Source organism: Somniosus microcephalus, chromosome 27 (genome assembly GCF_052327205.1).
Source record: "Somniosus microcephalus isolate GS21.2 chromosome 27, FLI_Smic_1.0, whole genome shotgun sequence".
Lineage (NCBI taxonomy): Eukaryota > Metazoa > Chordata > Chondrichthyes > Squaliformes > Somniosidae > Somniosus > Somniosus microcephalus.
This window is the reverse complement of record NC_141013.1, coordinates 24,955,941-24,977,085: the sequence shown is the minus strand read 5'-3', so window position 1 is coordinate 24,977,085 and position 21,145 is coordinate 24,955,941. Positions and strand designations below refer to the sequence as shown.

The 21,145-nt window shown below is 41.2% G+C and overlaps 1 protein-coding gene across 12 annotated transcripts in view; it reads left to right on the top strand.

The window, feature by feature from the left end:
- The window catches only part of tcf12 (transcription factor 12), a 295,499-nt gene that overhangs the window by 15,468 nt on the left and 258,886 nt on the right, over nt 1-21,145 (top strand). Inside the window, exon 1 of one of the 12 annotated variants that reach the window (XM_085968735.1) lies at nt 7,021-7,097. The exons of the other annotated variants lie outside the window; for them this stretch is intronic. Within the exon in view, the coding sequence (XP_085824861.1) occupies nt 7,073-7,097 (25 nt within the window). The 5' untranslated portion in view covers nt 7,021-7,072. Of the gene's footprint in view, nt 1-7,020; nt 7,098-21,145 lie in introns of those variants that run through there. 12 annotated transcript variants of the gene reach the window in all.

Below are 21,145 nucleotides of genomic sequence, written 5' to 3'. Positions count from 1 at the left end.
TGGTATGCTGGCCTTTATTACAAGAGGATTTGAGTGTAAGAGTAAAGACGTCTTACTGCAATTATATAGGGCCCTGGTGAGACCACACCTGGAGTATTGTGTACAGTTTTGGTCTCCTTACCCAAGGAAGGATATACTTGCCATAGAGGGAGTGCAACAAAGGTTCACCAGACTGTTTCCTGGGATGGGGGGATTGTCCTATGTGGAGAGATTACATAGACTAGGCCTATATTCTTTAGAGTTTAGAAGAATGAGAGGTGATTTCATTGAAACATACAAAATTCTTACAGGGAGGATGTTTCCCCTGGCTGGGGAGTCTAGAACCAGGGCTCACAGTCTCAGAATAAGGGGTCGGCCATTTAGGACTGAGATGGGGTGAAATTTCTTCACTCAGAGGGTGGTGAATCTTTGGAATTCTCTACCCCAGAGGGCTGTGGAGTCTCAGTCGTTGATTATATTCAAGACAGAGATCGATAGATTTTTGAATATTAAGGGAATCGAGGGATATGAGGAAAGTGGAGTTGAGGTAGTAGATCAGCCATGATCTTATTGGCCCAGTAATTCCTGTCACAACGCGCGAGTACGAACAGGGTACTCGCGTGTGTGCCTGGAGGAATTGCCGGTTTTCAGCATGCACAACGCATGCGCTGAAAACCGGCATTTCCTGTCCTCTGACCCAAGGGGTTAAGAGGCAGAACGCGTGCGACTGCACAGGCAGAACGCGTGCGACTGCACAGGCAGAACGCGTGCGCAGTGAAATTCCTTTTTCCCCCCCCCAGAGTTGCCCGAGTGTAAAGGCTTCCGGTTTTTACGCGTGGAAAAACCAGACGTAAGTACTTAGTTTTACAGGTAAGTGGTCTTTTAGTACAATTTAGAATTTTTTTTTCCACAGGTTTATTATTTTTAAAGAATTTACAGTAAGAAGTTTAGTTTTAGACCCTATTTTTAAAAAAATTAATTTTTTTCAAAAATTTGATTAATTGTTTATAATTTTTTTAACTTATTTATAGTTAATATAATCAGTGGGCTGTTTTTAAAAATTTTATTTAAAGTTTAAGTAGTGTTTTGGCAGCCCATACTTTTCATGAGTTTGACAGTTCTTACTGTCAAACTCATGAATGAGGTTTCCCCTCCCCTGATTGGCTGCCCGGTGCTTACATGATCCCAGGCTGCACATCGCACTAGCTACGCCGCTGGATCAGGTAAGCACATCGTGCCGACATCTGAACCGGGCCTGTGACAGGAAATGCAAGCAGGCCCGGGCTTCAGATGTCAGTGCGCCGGGTGAGTGCACATCGGGGGCTTGCACGCACGGCAAGCTCCTGATCCTAATTTCAGGGCCATTGAATGGCGGAGCAGGCTCGAGGGGCTGATTAGTCTACTCCTGCTCCTACTTCTGATCTATTTAGAAGTGGGTACAAGGAGTGCAAGATATTAGTGGACCTTTAAAGTGTTCAATGTTATGGTATGTGTAATAGAGTTGGAATTTTCTTTTTCTGTGGTTGTGAAGAGAAAATTACTCAACAATTGAATACTGTGACGTGGCAATTGCTTAGTGAAGAGGGTCATAAACAGCTGATTACAACAGAAATGAAGGATTTTTAGGAAGGGTCATTCAAATAGCCATTTTTTTTTGTGATGTCCAATGAAGTTAACTTTCAGGGATTGTGCAGTATTTAAATTGTGTTGAGGTTCTTTTCTGGTACATGGCTGCTTGTCATTCCATAGGTACATACAATGACTTTGCTGAGAGTGGGAAATGGTATATTGGAAATCTTAACTGAGCATTAAATATATTGTACCTGGTTACATTCATCTTCAAAGCACTTAATAGCAAAAGAAGGCCTGTTTGTTGGTTGGTTATGATGAATGCTCCAACCAATGTCAGTAACCAGTAAATTTCCTACTAGTCTCCTCAAGCATGATCGGTATTTTGGGGACCCCTTGAAGCATAAAATCAACCAATTAATGCTGATGATTGCAGTTAATAGTGTGGCCCCCTAATTGGACCATTTTTATTTAAGAAAGTGAATTTTTTTGAATTGTGCAGTATTTAGTGTGATTTAATAAAGAATTCAGTCATCAGTTCCAGGGATGAAGGATTACAGTTACGTGGATAGACTGGAGAAGCTGGGGTTGTTCTCCTTGGAGTGGAGAAGACTAAGAGGAGATTTGATAGAGATGTTTAAACCCTTAATGATTTGAGATAGTTTCTATTTATTTACCTTGTTTTCAATGACTAGAGGGTTGGTGACCAGAGGGCACAGATTTAAGATGATTGGCAAAAGAACCAGAAGGGGACATGAGGAAAAACTTTATTGTGCAAGGAGCGGTTAGGATTTGGAATACACTGCTCGATAGGGTGGTGGATACAGATTCAATAGCAGCCTTTAAAAGGGAATTGGATAAATACGCGAAGGAAAAAAAATTGCAGCGATATGGGGAAAGAACAGGACTAACTGGATTGCTCTTCGAAAGAGCCGGCGCAGACTCGATGGGCTGAATAGCCTCCTTCTGTGCTGTACTAGTTGATGATTCTATGATAGTAGATGTTATTGCAGCCATTGGTTCAGTGGTGCCATAAAAAAAAGAAAGCTATGAAAATCTCTGCCATGGAAATAAATTGATATTGGGTGGGTGGTGAAGAAAGAATCTGCATCGTTTTGTATGTACTAATATTGTGACTCTATCAAGCTAATCTTTTGAAGGATTAGAAATTAATCCAGGGTTCAATACGGCTGATGGAATACTTTTCTGTCTACATTGGGAGTATTAGACTGTTGGTGTTTAAGTTAGATATTTGATAAATGATACTGAATTAATATTTTTTTCTCTTCCCTCTGTCTCTGATTTTAGCTGCTTACCTGGCCTGTCCCTTTTAAGGCCAGTGCTCGAGCACCCTGTGTGGAAATCCAGGTAGTTGTAGCTGCTTGTAAATCTTAAATTGCTGAATGAAATGCTTGACATTTTCTGACTTATTAAAAAGACTTCTGCAGTTATGAATCAGAGTGTGATGAAAGTGTGCTCGGCACAAATTTTATAATATATCTCTATCTCTATCGTGGCACTGCTCTTTGAGTAGTGTTCTAATGACAGCAGTATTAAACCATGTGCGCAATTTATTTTTTGCTAAAGTGGAAATTTGTCCTTTTTAAAGCCAGGAAATCTAAGAGTCTCAAATCATACTTTCATTGTTTGAAAAGGGAACTCTAGACTTGTAAGGAGCACCCTGGATCAAGTGACTGGTGCATCGGGAATGTGACAGAGAGTGCACACTAGATGCTACATTAGCAGATCTCCTGTGGCATTGCTTATGGCAATTTGGGCAATATATGGATTTAGATGAGCACTTGAAACGCCATAGCATACAAGGCTACGGACCAAGTGCTGGAAAATGGGATTAGAATAGATGGGGCTTGATGGCCGGCGCGGACACGATGGGCTGAAGGGCCTCTTTTTGTGCTATATAAATCTATCTATGACTCTGTCTTTATAAAGACAGCTGTATTATGGTGTGTATTGTACAATGTATTATTGTAATACTAATGTAGTATCCTGCTGCTGAGGTGACTCTGGCCCCTTAAGGCCACAAAGTCTAATTACTGTTAACTTTGGGTGAGGCCAGAGTTTTATTCTTCAAGCCAGAACCTTGGCTTTTTTATGTCTCATTAGAAGGGTCAGTTAGTGGTTACAGATATTCTGGTTGTTGTCAGGCAAGATATTTTCAATAGTGTGACACAGCTTCATCTTGACATCTGAATATATTATGCATTACATGGTAAAATGCTTATAAAATAGTGTGTCACACAACTTAGTCATCGTTGCCATTGGAGAATAGCTAGTCTTTTTTAAAAAAAAAGAAAGAAAGGAAGACATTCATGGATCTGGAGCCTGAAGTGTATAAGCATTTACAAATTTCCCTTAACCTCAACAGTTCATTGGTAGCTATAATGACCTGGATTTGTCTTTTTGCAGCAGTGCCCTTAAAGGTACAGGCCAGGTTAGCAACGAAACAGCACAACTGTGCTCCAACCCAAGATTATCTGGTGAGCAATATCACTGGAGAGTTGCTGGCATAGATTTTAATAATGACTGAATTCAGTTACAGGAAAAACCTTTCAATCACTTGGAAAGTGAAAGTAGTTTTCAGTTTCAGAAAATGCATTTTTTTCTAAATGGATGCTACAAGCACGGTGGTTGAAAATTCAAACTAATGCTGTTTATACCTGCTGTGTTTTTTTGGGATGGAGAAAATTATTCAAAATGGTGCAGCAGCTCCCAGCCAATGTTTTGGATTTTGACAACATCTTATTGTATTATCTAAGATGACATCAGGGAATTTGTGCACAATCAGTTAATGGAATATTTCTAACTACCCTTGAAGACCTATTACTTTTGGTAGATTTGATGTCATCCCATCAATAGAGGCAATTAGTGGTATTCTGAATAGTGGCTTTCTTTCATGCAAAGTGGCTTTTATTTACTCTTCTGTAAGCTTGAAATTCCAATAATTGAAGTACAAAAAGCACACTTAGCTGATGTCAAGGGAGAAAGACGCTTTGTTTTCTAGTGCAGATTTTTTCCCCCCAGTATTGTCCATTGATTTTAACAGTTAACTCAACGTTACCTGCAGATGCTTTGGGACAGTACCACAGTTTTGTTAATTTAATTTTTACATGCTGATTTTGTGTGTAATGGAAAGATGACTTTGCAGCTGCATATTCTTGTACAAAGTCAGTGCTCCTGATGGAATGGCTGAGATTTGGGATGAGTTAAGTATCCTCGAACCACTTATTTCTCTCTCTTATCCCCTCCTCCACCACCATAGAGATGGTGAGGAAATTGGTGAGCATGTATTTTGCACACCTAATTACATATCTACATAGCTCGAGGATATCTTTTGCAGAGATCTGGGTAAAGATTGCTGACTTAACCTTTCATTGGGAATGGTTCAGAGAGAAACAGAAAAGCAGCACAAATATTTAATAAAGTTCTCTTCTGATCTTTTTTTGCATTTTGGGTAATATAGGTGATGTGTAGTAATTATCAATATTTAAATTGCCTTTTGGAGCAGTGGGTTAGTATCGGTTTCAGATTTGAATTGAGATTCTCTACATGTTGTAGCTTAGTTAGAGATTTTGGTTAAGTGTATAGCCATGGGACTGAGTTTGTGTGTGTCCCCTACTGGCTGGCTACAAAGTCATGTCCCTGAACCTTAACTGAGTGGAGAAACCAAGATGGCAGGAGGAAGGATTTTCAAAAAATATTTAAAGCAATTTCATTGACTCCACTTCCTTTATTGGTGGACTATGCCAACTATTCATTCTTGATTCTGTCTTAATACACCTTTAGGCGTTCCTCGTTGGTAGATTTTGTTCTTGGATTTCCTGTTGTGATTGGTGCATTCCTGATCTGTTCAATTGGGATGTGTTTCATGAATATGATATTTGAGTCAATCAAGTCCAAGAATGACATGGAAATGTACCTTTTACTATTAAGCCATCAGGAAAGTGACTTTTAGGACTTAATTATTTGATATTGATGACTTGGGACTTAATTTCCTGTACAAATCTCGTGTTTTATGTTGCACTGAAATACCAAATACTCATTTATGTAATAAAGCAGGTTCCACCCATCTCGGTTTTTATTGGTACCCACTCTATCTTTCCTGGATCCTCTCTCCTGCTGCTGCTCCAAGAGATGGAACACTACTAGCAGGAATTCTTGAGAGAGGAATTCTCACTGGGCATCAGCCAGGAGCCAAGACTGGCGCTGATCTCTGCCTGTAAACTTGGACATGCAAGACACTGACTGAAACATGAATCGTTGGCATGTGTGGTGTTCACTGGAAGTTGAAGGGAACTGTTTGATCGGGTAAGCAGTGTAAAATTAATGTTGACTGGTCAATGAATTGGCGATGAAGGGAGATAAATTTAAAACTTGTGCTTTAGAGTATAAAAGGGGAGGTTAGCAGAAATTTTTCCACACAGAGTTACTTGTATATGATCTCGTGTACAAAAGCCAGAAAGTTATGCTAAACCTATATAGAACACTGGTTCGCCCTCAGCTGGAATATTGTGTCCATTTCTCAGCACCACACTTTAGGAAGGTTGTGAGGGCTTTGGAGCTGGTACAGAAGAGATTTATGAGAATAGTTCCAGGGATGAGGGATTACAATTGTGTGGATAGACTGGAGAAGCTGGGGTTGTTCTCCTTGGAGCAGAGAAGGCTAAGAGGAGATTTGATGGGGGTGTTTAAAATCATGAAGCATTTAGATAGAATAAATAAAGAGAAACTGTTTTCAATGGCCAGAGGGCACAGATTTAAGGTGATTGGCAAAAGAACCAGAGGCGACATGAGGAAAAACTTTTTTATGCAACGACTAGTTAGGATTTTGGAATGCGCTGCCTGATAGGGTGATGGATACAGATTCATTAGCAGCCTTCAAAAGGGAATTGGATAAACACTTGGAGAAAAAATTGCAGGCATATGGGGAAAGGGCAGGGGAGTAGGACTAATTGGATTGCTCTTCGAAGGAGCCGGCGCAGACTCGATGGGCTGAATGGCCTCTTTCTGTGCTGTACTATGCGATGATTCTATGCTATGTGGGTTTTGAAACTGAGTCAATCACGTCATTTAGGGGGCAATTGAATAAACACTTGAAGAGGAAAGATGTTGATGGACATGGATAATGTACGGTAATGGAATTAGAGTAGATAGCTCCAATGTTCAGAAATTTGATTCTGAGATCCTGCTCCAAAATCCATCTTTTTGTCATCTCTGGTGAAGTGTTTAAAAATAAATTTGTAGTACTGCCACTTAGTGTTGTGAATCTGATTATTGCAGCAGTGCATTGAGATTTACTGTCTCATTGGGCTCAAACAAGGATTGAACAGAACAAATTTTTCCCTGCATCTCTGACTTGTAGGATTTCTCACATCTGTGCATCGTTCCTTTGGCAATCTGTAATTGCGCCGTCTCCCCCTTTGTTCAAGGTGCTGACTGCTGCTGGGATATGGTTCCAAGGGTGCTGTCTGGACCCCTATATCCCACTAAAGTGGCTGTTTTTCATATGGGAACCTCGTCGATGAATATTGGTGAGATACTCAACCATATCCAATCCTGTCCTTTCTCATTGGCTGTGCACATCTATTTTCTTGCAGGACTGTTGGATAGTGGCCAGGAATATAAACTTGGGATAATTTTTCCCCTTCACTTAGTAGGGATCTTTGGCCAATTCTGGTGCCCCTGCTGCCATCTTGGTTGAGATCAGTTAAATAAGTACAGGCCGGGGTTAGAGCTTGGGGACATCCAGGTCTTAGTGACTTATTTTCACACTGGGAAGTACCCATCACAGAAACCCCGCAGTGCAGATAGAGGCCATTTCGGCCCATCGAGCCTGCACCGACACATATCCCACCCGATCCCCGTAACCCCTACACCAACACATATCCCACCCTATCCCTGTAATCCCCCTAACACTAAGGGTCAATTTATCATAGCCAATCAACCTAACCCGCACATCTTTGGACTGTGGGAGGAAACCGGAGCACCCGGAGAAAACCCACGCAAACACGGGGAGAATGTGCAAACTCCACACAGACAGTCGCCCGAGGCCGGATTCAAACCCGGGTCTCTGGCGCTGTGAGGCAACAGTGCTAACCACGATGCCACCATGTCAAATGAGTGATGGAAAGAGCGAAGAATTTGTGGATTGGATCATGTTAGCTTGGCTCAGTCTTTCAAAGTCATGGGTTCACACCTTACTCCAGGATTGAGCGTATTATCAAGACTGACAGTTCAGTGCAGCAGTGAGGGAATGCAGCATTGTCAGAGCTGCTGTCTTTTGGATGAGACGTTAAACTGAGGCATGGTCTTCCTGTTCAGGTGAACATACAAGTGCCCACGGCACTATTTGAAGAACAGCAGGGAAATTCTCCTGGTGTCATGATTAACATTTATCCCTCAGCCAACAGCAACAAAAACTAGATTAACTGGCCAGTATCCCATTGTGTTTGTTGGACCTCGCTGGGCACATGTTGGCTGCTGCACTTGCCTGTATAACAAGTGAGTGCACGTCAAAAAAAATAATAAATTGTTGGATGTAGAAGTGTTTTATAAATGCAAGTCCATTCTTTTAATCCTGTCTCTCCTGAGTTCAGCTTTTATATGGCAGTCAAGTAGAAAGGCTGATGACAGACCTGAGGACTGGGATGCATTTGGGTTTTCGAACCTTGGAACTGCAGTCGGGTTTTCTTGCATAGTTTATTTTGGCCTTCGTCTTGTTTGTGAATGATGGTCTGGTACCTGGCTCATGTACTAATCATTCATCACCAAGACCTTCAAAATTGTGAAATTCCTTGGCTGAAGGCTCTCAGCCTTTCAAACCTCAGCCTGCTTTCATCTATTTGCTACTTTTTGATTCAACTTGTCTTTTATATGTAAAAAAAGAGAACTTTTTATTTTGCTGTGTTTTTTATGTTTGGGTGCATGGCAGGTTTATTAGAAAAGAACGCATTTAGAATGTATTTCAACAGTTTCTGTCTAAATTTCAAAACCACCCATGCAACTGCAAATTAGGACCTTGAGGGGGAGTCTGGACCTGGAAGAGGAAGTGGGGGTGAAACGTCTGTCCTTGTACAGCATAATTAGTAACCTCTCCATGTGAGGGATGAGATTGTTTTTGAGTTAACAAAAATGAGAGAAGCTGATCTTGATTCCTCTCCCTCGCCCCCCCCCCCCCACCTTGTTGTTCCTATACAGCATTTAGATGTGCTATAAAGCACTTCTTGCTTTGCTTATCAATTATACAAGGAAAGCTGGTGTTTTAAATATCTTAACGAGCAAACTGGTTACAATCCAGCCTACTCCAACTGAAAAGTAAGGTGGAGATTGTGCCATTGTGATTTGCTTTGCATTTTCAGGCAAGAAAAAAATCAAAGCACTTCTAATTCTTTGACAGATGATGCTTGTACCTGTATTATGGACACTTAGCCAGTGTCCTGATGCTTGCAATACTTCTGAGGTTCTATGATTGAACTAAATTTGTATCTTTTGAATTGTATCCCCTGAATTGCATTTTAGGGATTTAGGCGAGAATTTATTTGTTTGCTGATTTATAATAAACTCAGCACACAATTGTCAAATGCTGGATGTGGACCTTCTGGGGAGAGGGTTATTTTTATTCCTAATGAAGCCCATTGTGGTACAAAACACACCACAAAATATACTGATATCTTGAATGACACCTGGATGACACATTTCATTTAGCAGTTGGGAAGGATCTGTGAACTGGGGGGATGACTAGGCTGTCTGATTATACCAGCACAAAATTTCTATTATAAAATGAGCTTGAAGGCATGATTGCATTTTCTAAAATCTTAATGTAGTTTAACAAATTAGAATATTACGTAACATATTAGTTCCTGACTAGTTGAACAAAATGTGGGTTAAATTTGCTTCCTTTAGGTTTTGGTGGTGGTATTTTCTAAGTTGCTATAATTAAATTATTTTCTATTTTTTTTATAACTCTTAGTGTCAGTGTTTTACTTTAATACTCACAACACAGGATTGAACACAAGGTTTCAGCACCTGCTTTATGATGTCTGAAGCATTTTAGTTAACTGGAAGCAGCTGTTTATTTTTGGGTAACTACCTGACCTTTTAACCAGTGGCAAAATCTGCTTTTATGCTTCGTAATCCACAACTGAAAATTGGTGCCTTTTAAATGACAGTGTGCCTGGTGCTGCAGGGATGATTCAGTCAGAGTTTGGACATCTTTCATTCATGTCATAGATCATTTCAGACTTTGTTACTGAGGAACATGATGTTTCCATAGCAATTGTGATCTGTTGAAAGCAGGTGGTGCCTGAGGAAGCTGCTGAATCTTTTCGTCTCTTTTTCAAAAAATAGTCTTGTTAAATTTAAAAGCTTACAATTTTGCAGTGGAAATAGACCTTAAACTTTAAATGGATTGTTAACTTGTGTCTATATGGTTGCCTGCTCCCGCCACACAGTGCTGCCCCCCCCCCGCCCCTCCCGGATAATCAAAATCCACGACAAGGCCTTGGACAACGTGGACCACTTTCCATACCTCCGGAGCCTACTGTCAACAAGGGCAGACGTCGATGACGAAGTCCAACCCGGCTTCAGTGTGCCAGCGCAGCCTTCGGTCACCTGAGGAAGTGTGTTTGAAGACCAGGACCTCAAACCCGGCACAAAGCTCATGGTCTACAGGGCAGCAGTGATACCCGCCCTGCTGTATGCCTCAGAGACATGGACCATGTACAGCAGGCACCTCAAAGCACTGGAGAGGTACCACCAATGCTGCCTCTGCAAGATCCTGCAAATCCATTGGCAGGATAGGTGCACCAACGTCGGTGTTCTCGCTCAGGCCAACATCCCCAGCATCGAAACTCTGAGCACACTCGATCAGCTCCAATGGACGGGTCACATTGTCCGCATGCCCGATACGAGACTCCCAAAACAAGCGCTCTACTCGAAGCTCCGGCACGGCAAGAGAGCCCCAGGTGGGCAGAGGAAACGCTTCAAGGACACCCTCAAAACCTCCTTGAAAAAGTGTAACATCCCCACCGACACCTGGGAATCCCTGGTCCAAGACTGCACAAAGTGGAGGAGAAGTATCTGGGAAGGCGCCGAACACCTCGAGTCTCTTCGCCGGGAGCAAGCGGAAGCCAAGTGCAGGCAGCGCAAGGAGCGCACGTCAACCCAAGCACCCCACCCACCCGCCCCTTCAACCACCGTCTGCCCCACCTGTGACAGAGACTGTAGGTCCCGCATTGGACTGATCAGTCACCTGCAAACTCCTTTTTAATGTGGAAGCAAGTCATCCTCGGTTCCGAGGGACTGCCTAAGAAGAAGATCTGGTTTAAAATACTGTACCTTTTTGCTGCTGTAAATATTTGTCTATATCTCTTTTTAAAAAAAAAAAAACACTTAGGTCAGAGGTTAGGTCATAACTGGTGGAAAGGAGGGTTGGTGCTAAGCGTAGCTATAGCAATTGTAATCAAAAATTGAATTGTTCAAAGTAATATTAAAAGTGCTAGCTTGTGAAAATGTGAACCAGATCACTTTTTTCCCCTTGCAACACTTGATTTGTGCAGGTGGTGTTTAGAGAAGAGTTCACTGCAAGGGTTGAAGATTTTCTTGGTTTTAAAATTGGCTTTGGAGTTGCATTTGAACATTTTTGTAATAAGGAAAGCTGCTACTTTAGTGGTGTTTTCAGCACGTACAAAGGAAGATTATGCTGAGTCTGCAGCAATAGGTGAATTGCCAATTGACACAAATTCTGAGGCTAAGAGGTAATTTTGGAAAATTATGCAGACAACTTTTAGGATACCTTTTTTTGGTTACATTCTAAGCTTTGAGAGAATAAAATGCTGGCACTTTGGAGGAAACAGCTGTCCCTCAATGTTTCCAGAGAACATCAACATTAATTTGAGGCCTTTGACCTTGATTTTCTGTGCTATCCTGTTCATTCATTCTTGTCTATAAATTATTTCAGCAATGCTAAAACTAATACTAAAATGTAATAAATTAAGGCAGTAACAAAAATGGAATTGCTTAATAAATCTCTATGCAGTCATTCTGAGTGTTGCAGTAGCTCATAAGTACAGTATATGTATAAATATAACTCTTTTCTACAATACATTTTGACATTACACCTTACTGTATCAGAAGTCCTGACATGCTGTCAACTGGCTTATTTCCTGAGCATTTACTTGGGTGTTTTATAAAAAAAAACATTTTCTGCCGATACTCGTTCACTCAACACTTCCTGTACCTATTTTTAATGCCCTCCCTCCAAGCTTACAACTGCACATTCTTTCCCCCACCAAAAAAAAATGAATGTATTGTGGCGCATAATTGTAACTTTAACCCAAAGCTGTGTGATTTCAGAATGAGCGACAGTGTCTTCCGCATTCATAATAAGCGGAACGAAAGTAAAATTGGATTTTATTAATGAAATAAAATTACAGTAGAAAATGCTTGCATGCTGGCAAATTGTTGAATGTAGAATTTCTTACAACTAAGTGCAGGACATAATGTGACCTACCCCACCTCCTGTTTGTATCTCCCTTTTCCCCTGCCGACCCCAACTTCTGATTTTACTTCAGGTGATCTCGGACTGAAGATGCAGAAGTGCTGCATGCTATTAAATGAGTTTTGCATATTCCTGGGATCATCTTGCCTCCAGAGACCATTCCAAAACACAACGTGGAGTGGAGTTTGCATCAAGGAGTAGCAAAGACGGACCGAACAGCAAGAAGCTGAAGATGCCTTTACCCTTACGGCAACATTAAGTTGACCCTTTTATACATGTCTCACTAGCTTTGAAGTTGGTGGGGGGTGGAGAGTATTGCAATCAAATATTTAAAACAAAGGTATAGACCAGTTGTTCCACTGAGCCTGCCCCATCTTGGCATGGTGTAACTTCTGCACATTATCACCCCATTCCTTTCCCCCTTCCAACACAGCCATCCAATCTCCTGGGAAGGTTGAAAAAGAAACTTTAGGCCAAAAGCCTGCAAATTCACTGACCCTCAAAAGAAATCCTTTATTTGTAACATAGAAGCTCCAGGAGATTATGGGTGTCGCCACCCTGACAACCATTCTATATGCATAGATGTTAGACACTCAGGAAGTTTTCCAGCTGCCTTTTGAATGCTTGTCGTGAATCTGCACTCGCATGTGCCAGCAGCTTATTGCAGAGGTTGCAGAAGTACTTCCTTGCTTCCAACCCAGTTCTTAGCTTTTGTAATTTTTACTGAAGTCCTGCCGTCCTCCATAACCTACCCCCTTGGACTGAGTCTAATTACACAGAATTTTACATCGATTCTTTCATTTCTTTTGTAGCTCTCATTCAAATATCCCCAGAATCTCTCTTTTCTAAAGTAAAATGCCACAGCTTTCTGTGTATACCGAGGACCTGTAAACTAGGTATCGATCTAGTAGCCCACCTGAACCTTTTCCAGGGCTTCTACACCTGCCACTATGTGAGGGGACCAAAATTGGGCAGAATATTCTAGATGTGGCCTGACCAAGGCCTTTTACAAAAAAGATGCTATTTCTTATTTTATGTTTAACTGTCTTGGCAATATATCCTAACCCCCTATTTGCTTTTGCAATAACCTCACAGCACTCGTCACGGACATTCAATGACTAATGCACTATAATCTCCAGGTCCTTCTGCTCCGCTGCCTTGAGCACGCAACCCTACAAGGTGTATAGGTACTTGGAATTGCATCTACAGAAGTGCATTGCACTACATTTATCTATATTAAAAGACATTTGCCAGATGCTCATTGCTCCATTGTATCTAGAACTTCCTGCAATCTCTTTTTCTCGTCTAACACCCTTGTAGCTGCTCATATCTTCGTGTCATCTGCGAAGTTGCTGATAGTTCCTGTGATTCCTTCATTCAGATTGTTGCTAAAGAATAAGGGCCACAACCCTAACACCAATCCCTGTGGCATTCCACTAGTGACTAATCCACACACACAACCACTACCATTAATAACTCTGTCTGAGAATGCAACCAGTTCCCTGTTCGATAATGCAGCCAGTTCCTTATTCCGACCAAAATCTGTTAGTCAGTCCACAAGACTCAACCTTGCTTAGTAGTATAGTAGCCTTTGTCAAAGGCTTTTTTGTAAATCGATTCACAATGTCAACTGGGCTTCCAATATTACCAATTTTGTAACTTCCTCAAACAATTCAACCAAGTTGGTGAGACAGAACCTTCTTTTCCAGAAGTCATGCTGCGATTCCTTACTAACGTCTTCTCTTTCCAAGTAGTTATCAAATGCATCTCTAATGGTCTCTTCTAGCAACTTGCCTGTAATTGATGTTGAAGTAATGGGCCTGTATTTTCCTGGTTCTGACTTATTCCCCTTTTTAAAATATTGGTTCCCATAGATTGGAGAGAGGCCCAAGATCTAGGTAAGCTATTTAAATATATGAGCAACTGGCCTGCAGAGCAAAGCCCCTATTTCTTTGAACATATTTTGGTTAATGGCTTAAAGAGTAGCAGCCTGATCCGTTTTGATATCACTTACTCTAGCCAGGACACACTCTGCATGTACTTAGAGACACATAAAACATAGGGTTGATGCTATAATTGAATTATTGATAACACACATCATCTTCATTAGTGAAGACTGATGTATAGTAGCCATAAAAAACCTCTGCCATATCCTGAGGCTATACCCCAATATGTCCTGTTGAATGCTTCAATGGCCCGATATCGTCTGTAATGGTCCACTGACTCCTAACATTGCTGATAAAGACCTTGCTGTTGCTAATATACCAATCCACTATTAGCTTCTACAGTGTCATTTTTTGCTGTTCTATTCGCAGCTTCAGTTGCCCTCGGCTGTGTTCAATACGTACTCTGTTGTTCTGAGTTGTTTTTTTCCTTATATCTGTAAAAATATTTCTACTTTATTCTAATTTGTATTTGGGCATGACCAGTTGCCCAATTTGATATTATTTTTACTGATTTTGCAAAATTCCAGGAATTTTTAAGAGGAAACTTTCCATGGGAATTTTGAGTTTTTTTGCACACTGATGGTTTTTGTCTCTGAGCCTTATATTATCTTTGTCATCAAAATAGACATACTGTTCCATACAAATAAAAACAGGCTTTCAAAACTTTATTTAGGTTATAATTTTGAACTTTATTGAACCCCCACAAAAAAGACCCATCTAAAATAAAATAATAAGCGTCAGCTTATTTAGCCTGTAATTTGTCCTTATTTTGTCCCTTTGAGTCTTCTACTCATGAGACTTCTGAGTCTTCTATTCATCATTGCTCCTCCTGATTCTCTGACTCTGGCTCTGACGTGTCCATTTTCTCCTCTGTGTCACTGTCTAGCTGTGTGGTGGACACTTCTGTATCTGGCTCAATAAGTTGTAGGTTCGTCCGGATAGCCACCAGTTTCTCCACTCTCTTGTTAGTCAGCCTGTTGTGCACCTTTGTATGCGTATTCCCAAAAAGTGACCAGTTTCCTTCAGAGGCCGCTGATGAAGGTGGGATTTGGAGTATCACCAATGCAATGGGTGACAGGGCCTCAGATTGACAAAGGGTTTGACCCGAAAAGTTGACACACTTTTCTCTCCACGGATGTTGCCTGGCCTGTTGAGTTTTTCCAGCATTTTCTGTTATTTAGTATTTTCTTGATGGTGATTTCCATATCCCCAGACTGGGATATTGCCATTTCTTGCAGCGACTCCTTACCCTCCAGAAGGCTGTTGTACATTATGACAACGCCACCCCATCTAGTGTTGCTGGGCAGCTTCAGTGTGGTGTTCTTGTTCTTTGTCGTTTGCTTGGAGTTGTAGGTTGCTGCAACTACCTGTTTTCCCCTGACATACTTAACAACTTGCTTGACTCTCTTGTACAGTGTTTCCATGGATCTCAAACCCATGATGTCCTTGAGGAGCAGGTTGAGCCCATGAGCTGCGCACACAATAGACGTAATATGAGGGTAGGCCTCCTCCACTTGAGCCCAAGCAGCCTTCATATTCGCAGCATTGTCAGTAACTACTGCAAAGACCTTTTGTGACCCAAGATCATTGATGACAGCTTTCAGCTCATCAGCAATGTATGTGCCTGTGTGTCTGTTGTCCTTCGTGTCTGTGCTCTTGAAGAACACTGGGAGAGGAGTGGAGACGATGTCGTTTATGATGCCCTCCCCTCGTACATTTGACCACCCATCTGAGATAACTGCAGCACAGTCTGCCATCTCTATCGTTTCTTTGAGCTTTCCTTGGACTCTGTTATACTCAGCCTCCAGCAAATAAGTAGACAAAGCATGTCTGGTGGGAGGACAGTATGCAGGGCGAATAACATTGAAAAATCTCTTCCAGTACACATTGGCTGTGAGCATGAGGGGCGAGCCTGTCGCATATACAGCTCGAGCAAGGCATCCATCTGCATTCTTCTGGCTATGGTTATCCGTTGTATCAAAGAACCTTCCAAGTGGGCCAGGAGTTGCTGATGATAAGGAGCCTGATGCTGAATGTGAACCATCATCTTCTTGAATGGAAACATCTGGGCTGACTGCTGTGAGCTTTGAGTGAAGTTGTTGCATTTGGACAAATGCTGCTGCATCTTTGTGGCATTCTTTACATATGGCTTTGTACAGTGTTTGCACATGTACACAGTCTTTCCATCTTTAATGCCTGGGGTAAAATGCTTCCACACATCCGACGGTGAACGTGGCATTGTTCTATGCAGAGAAATAAAGGGCATTCGTCTGTGTCGAACTGCGGTCGATCAGCACGATTGCAACAGGGTGAGTAAATTTTTCCTGATGCTCCATGTGATGGAAGCATGACCTGTGCACACACGATGCTACATCACCAATAGAGGGAGCTAATCACTCATCCACTCATCCAACCAATCAGGACACATTCGTTCACAGTCACACACAAAACCTGTAATTATTAAAACAAGCCAAGTAAGAAGATAAACATATATTGATTAAGAAATTCCTTAATAATTAAGATTCCATCTGTTAGTAATTTTAAGAGAGGACCTGTGGGGGGGAAAAAAAAAAATGAAAGAAATACAATATTATTCTAGCATGTGCTTTTTTGGGCAAAATTCCCAGGCTAAACTTCCGTGGTAAATTTCCGGAAATTTACCAGAAACTTTTCACCCCTTCGCAACCCTACTTTTTACCATATACCCTTCTTGTAACCCTAGGGACATGCATGGTTTATTTTTGTATATGACTTTGAAAGCGTTCCATTTGCTTTTCAAAATTAGAATTTGTAGTTGCGCATCTGATTTCAACTATTTAGTGACATGATTCGCATTACCAATACAATGCAGATGAACTTATCTATGTAAACTTTTGATGCGGTAATGGTTTTTAACCTCTTGTTGGTATACATACCATTCTCTGTTGTAGGAGATATCTAACTCGTACCTTGCTGCAGTTTCTTATTGGAGTGTGGAACTTGCTACCAGATGGAGTAGTTGAGATGAATAGGATAGATGCATTTAAGAGGAAGCTAGATAAGTACATGAAGGAGAAAGGAATAGAAGGATATGCTGATGGGGTTAGATGAAGTAAAGCGGGAGAAGGATCGTGTAGAGCATAAACGAAGGCATAGACCAATTGAGCCGAATGGCCTGATTCTGTGCTGCAATTTCTATTGTCTTGCATGTCAAATAGCTGCAATAGGCACTTGGATGTTACTCTGCTGGTGAGCTCTCCCATTGACCTAGTGGGTAAATGCACAGTCCTTGGTGGTAAGAAGCCATACAGACCAGGAGGGTCACAAGTTTGATGTCCAGTGTGCTCTGATTTAGCCAATCTCGGTTTGGATAGTGGTAGGGGGCTACAATTTATCTCTGTGCCCCTGGGTTAAGAAGAAGAAATAATATTGAGCCAATTTCCTGCTGCTGATCATTATCCTGTGTTGGAAAGTATGTGTTGGATGAATACAGGATTATGCCTCTGTGCTGGATAATGTTAACACCTGCTGTCTGGGTTTACATGAGCAAGAAGGTACAGGATTACTGCTGGGACCTGGACAGTGAGAACATTTGGGAAGGGAGAGGGGGGGCGGAAACTAATAAGGTCCCCTTCCATTTTGGACTAGTGCATGAACACTTGGATTGAATTTAAGCATCTGGGCCAGCATTTCCATATAATCTCCTACTGGTCAAGAAACAGTCTTCCAACTCAAAGTTGGTACATCTGTTAATCTCCCCAGTTGTTTTTCCTGCCTGAATTTGCAATACAGCTCTAATTCACAGTTGTTTCCTGTTTAACCTGTTAATTTTTTTCTGTGATATATTTTAGGATATGAAGTATTTTTGGACCAATGTTTGTTTTAAACCCTTGCTGATTAATTTTAGCACTGATTAGATTGGTGATGGATCGAAGCTTCTCATACTTGGTTAAAACTATATGCCTTAACTTTAAACTCTGAGCACCTCTGGTAATATTTTCATTCTGTCGTTTATGGGCTGTGAGATTGCTGAAGAAATGCCACTTGGTGCCAAGAAACATTGAGTATCCGACATATCTTCTAATTTCTTGGAAAACAAACTGAGGTATCCTTTGTAAGTGCAATGGTGTAGTGTTTTTTAAATTTAACTTGTATGATTTCAGGTGTTGTGCAATTCAAGCAACCGCTTTGAAGCCTAACTTTCTGTGAATGTCGAGTTTGTGTTTTAGCAGTCCTCACTATAAAAGCTATGTTGCCACATGCGATATCCCTGTGAGGATGTGAGAAATGCTGTTTTGTCTTCTGATTTTAAGTGATTGAATAACTACAGTTAATTTGTAGCTGAGTCACAGTGCCAGAGTAAAGAAAGAAAAAGAACTTGCATTTTGTGTTTATCCATTGCCTTATATCCTCAAAGCACTTTATAATCAATGGATTATATCATGTTTTTAGGACCTCCCAAAGCACTTAACAATCAGTGAACTATTTTCGAAGCGCAGTCACTTGTTATGCAAGTAAATGTGGGTAATTTGTATACAGCAAAGTTCCGTAAGCAGTAAATGAATGAAGACCAGATAATCTGTTTTTGGTGGTGGTGATTAAGGGGGGAATATTGGCCAGGACAGTGAGAGAACTCTCCAGTTCCTCTTCAAATAGTGCCAGGGATCTATTGTGTCCACCTTAGTTAAATGTCTTATCTGACATTGTAGCACTCCCTCAGTACTGTTCTGAAGTTGCAATTCCCATTAATTCTTTGAGTACACAGCATCATTTTGTTTTTAAGATGATCACACTGTATCCAGATTGAAAGAACGTGTGACTGATTACAGGAAACTTTGTGCTATCCGGCACCGACGGGACCGAGCTGTTGCCGTCCCATCAAAACTGCCGGACAAACCAGCGCTAATGTTAAAACATACGGAGTTGAGCTCCGTATCTAGCAACAAACCCTACAGCTTCTAAACAGTCGGCTGTAGCTTGCAAGCGTCTCTGTAGCTAAGCAACAGCTTTAGCTAGACCTTGCAGAGCCTGACTGGTGGAAAAAAAAGCAACGAAAAGAAAAAAAACTTACTGAACCGACTCCTGAATTTTGCCGGTGGATCGAGCATTCCGGACAGTTAACCTCCGGATAAACCAAAGTTTCCTGTATGTAGCACCTTTCACACTCCGGATGTCCCGACGTACTTCACAGTCAATGAAGTACTTTTGTAATGTAGGGAAACATGGCAGCCAATTTGCACACAGCATAGTTCTACAAATAGCAATGTGATAAATGGACAGAGAGTCTATATTTGGTGCTGGTTGAGGGAAACATGTTGGCCAGGACACAACACTTGTTCGTGGGATCTTTCACAACTACCCGAGAGCAGAAGGGGCCTTAGTTTCCCGTTTCATTTGAGAGGATGGCATCTCCAACAATGAAGCACTCCATCATTACTGCACTGAAATGTCAGCCTAGATTATGTGCTCAAGTTTCCTGGCGTGGGGCTTGAACCTACAGTCATCTGACTCTGGGAGAGTGCTATCGCTGAGCCAAGGCTGATCTTTCTGTTCTTGGATGGATATTTGCCCAGTTTCTGTGATAGCTTGCTGTCAGTGTTGATGTAGTAGTTAACATCCTGGTGTTGGTGCGCTCTGTTAGAGTTGCTGACTGTGAAGTCTTTTATTTAAAAAAAAAGAGCAGCGAAACTTAAGCCTGTGATGTTTATTTTAACAGTAGTTAAAAATAGAAAACGGAGAGGGCTTCTTGCAGAACAGTTTAACAAAAACAGAATAATATTCAATGTACAGTATGATTGTTTTAATTTCAACTAATATTGGCTTAATCTTAATGAGTGGAATTTAATCACTACCTTGCATGAACTCAGTCATTATGGACTTTGTACAATGACACAAACCTATTTTTGGTCAATATAATTTGTTTCCATGGAACAGACCTTAAAGTCTTTACTGGTGTGACACATTGCCATATTGGGGTTGGGCTTCTCTTTTATGACACAATTATGATATCTAGCAAGAAAAATATTTCATACGTTTGACCTGGGGAAGGTGGAGTGCAGCCCATCTTGCAGAATGCATTCTGAGATGTGCATAATGCAACCAATAGCAAGTTTAATGAATATCTGTACTCCTCAAGTAGGGATGTACATGGTGGTGAATGGAACAATCTTTTTGGCACTTCATAGGTCTGGTGTAACAGCCTGATGCAGAGTAAATCTCCATTTCCTTCAACTGTGTGCCATCCTTAATCTTGGAACACTCCACCACTGTATCAATGTAAACTTTTCTTTTTCTTCATTTAAGCCATTTTCTCGAGTTCTGTGTGAGATTTCACGTGGAGAATTAAGTTTGTGATTTCAGGGCGATAAGCTACTATTCACGAGCGTTTGCCGTCTCATACTTGTATTTCGTGCCCCACTTTTTTAAAATAAGCATTGCATTATGTATTGTAGATTTAAAATGGGAATAGAAATTATAGTCATCACATAACTGCCCATGTTTAAATCTGGCAATGGCGTAAACCTTTTGCTGTCACCATTATTGTCAGTTACAAAGTTGTCGCTGGCTATTTTGGGCCGAAACAGATGAGTAGTTCACACCTTATTAAGGTGCAACTACCTATTATACTTAATCACCTGTGTGTGGTGTCAGCTAACACTGAAGGTGTTTGAGGAAATTATGAACACAGTGATTGACAAATGCGTGAACAGGGGAAGCTTTCAAGCCTCAGTTAGATTACTAAAAATTAGTTGCTAATAGCTGCTTTCACATGCTAAGGTGATATTCAAAAGCCACGTTCACTTTTGGTACTTTCTGATTTAAATAATTCTAAGTCAAGATTTTATCTATTGGCGGCAGTTTGCAATTAAAGCTACTTCTTCAGTTGGCCTCATTTACTCGCACAGAAAGAAACGTCAACATAAAAGCAAAATAAAAACAAATACTCAGCAGCTCAGGCAGCGTTTGTGGAGAGAGAGAAGCAGAGTTAACGTTTCAGGCTCATGACTTTTCATCAGAACGTGTCATAGAATGGTTACAGCGCAGGAGGCCATTCGGCCCGTCGAGCCCGTGCCGGCTCTCTGCAAGAGCACTTCAGCTAGTCCCACTCCCCTGCCCTTTCCCCAAAGCCCTGCAAATGTTTTTCTTTCAGGTACTT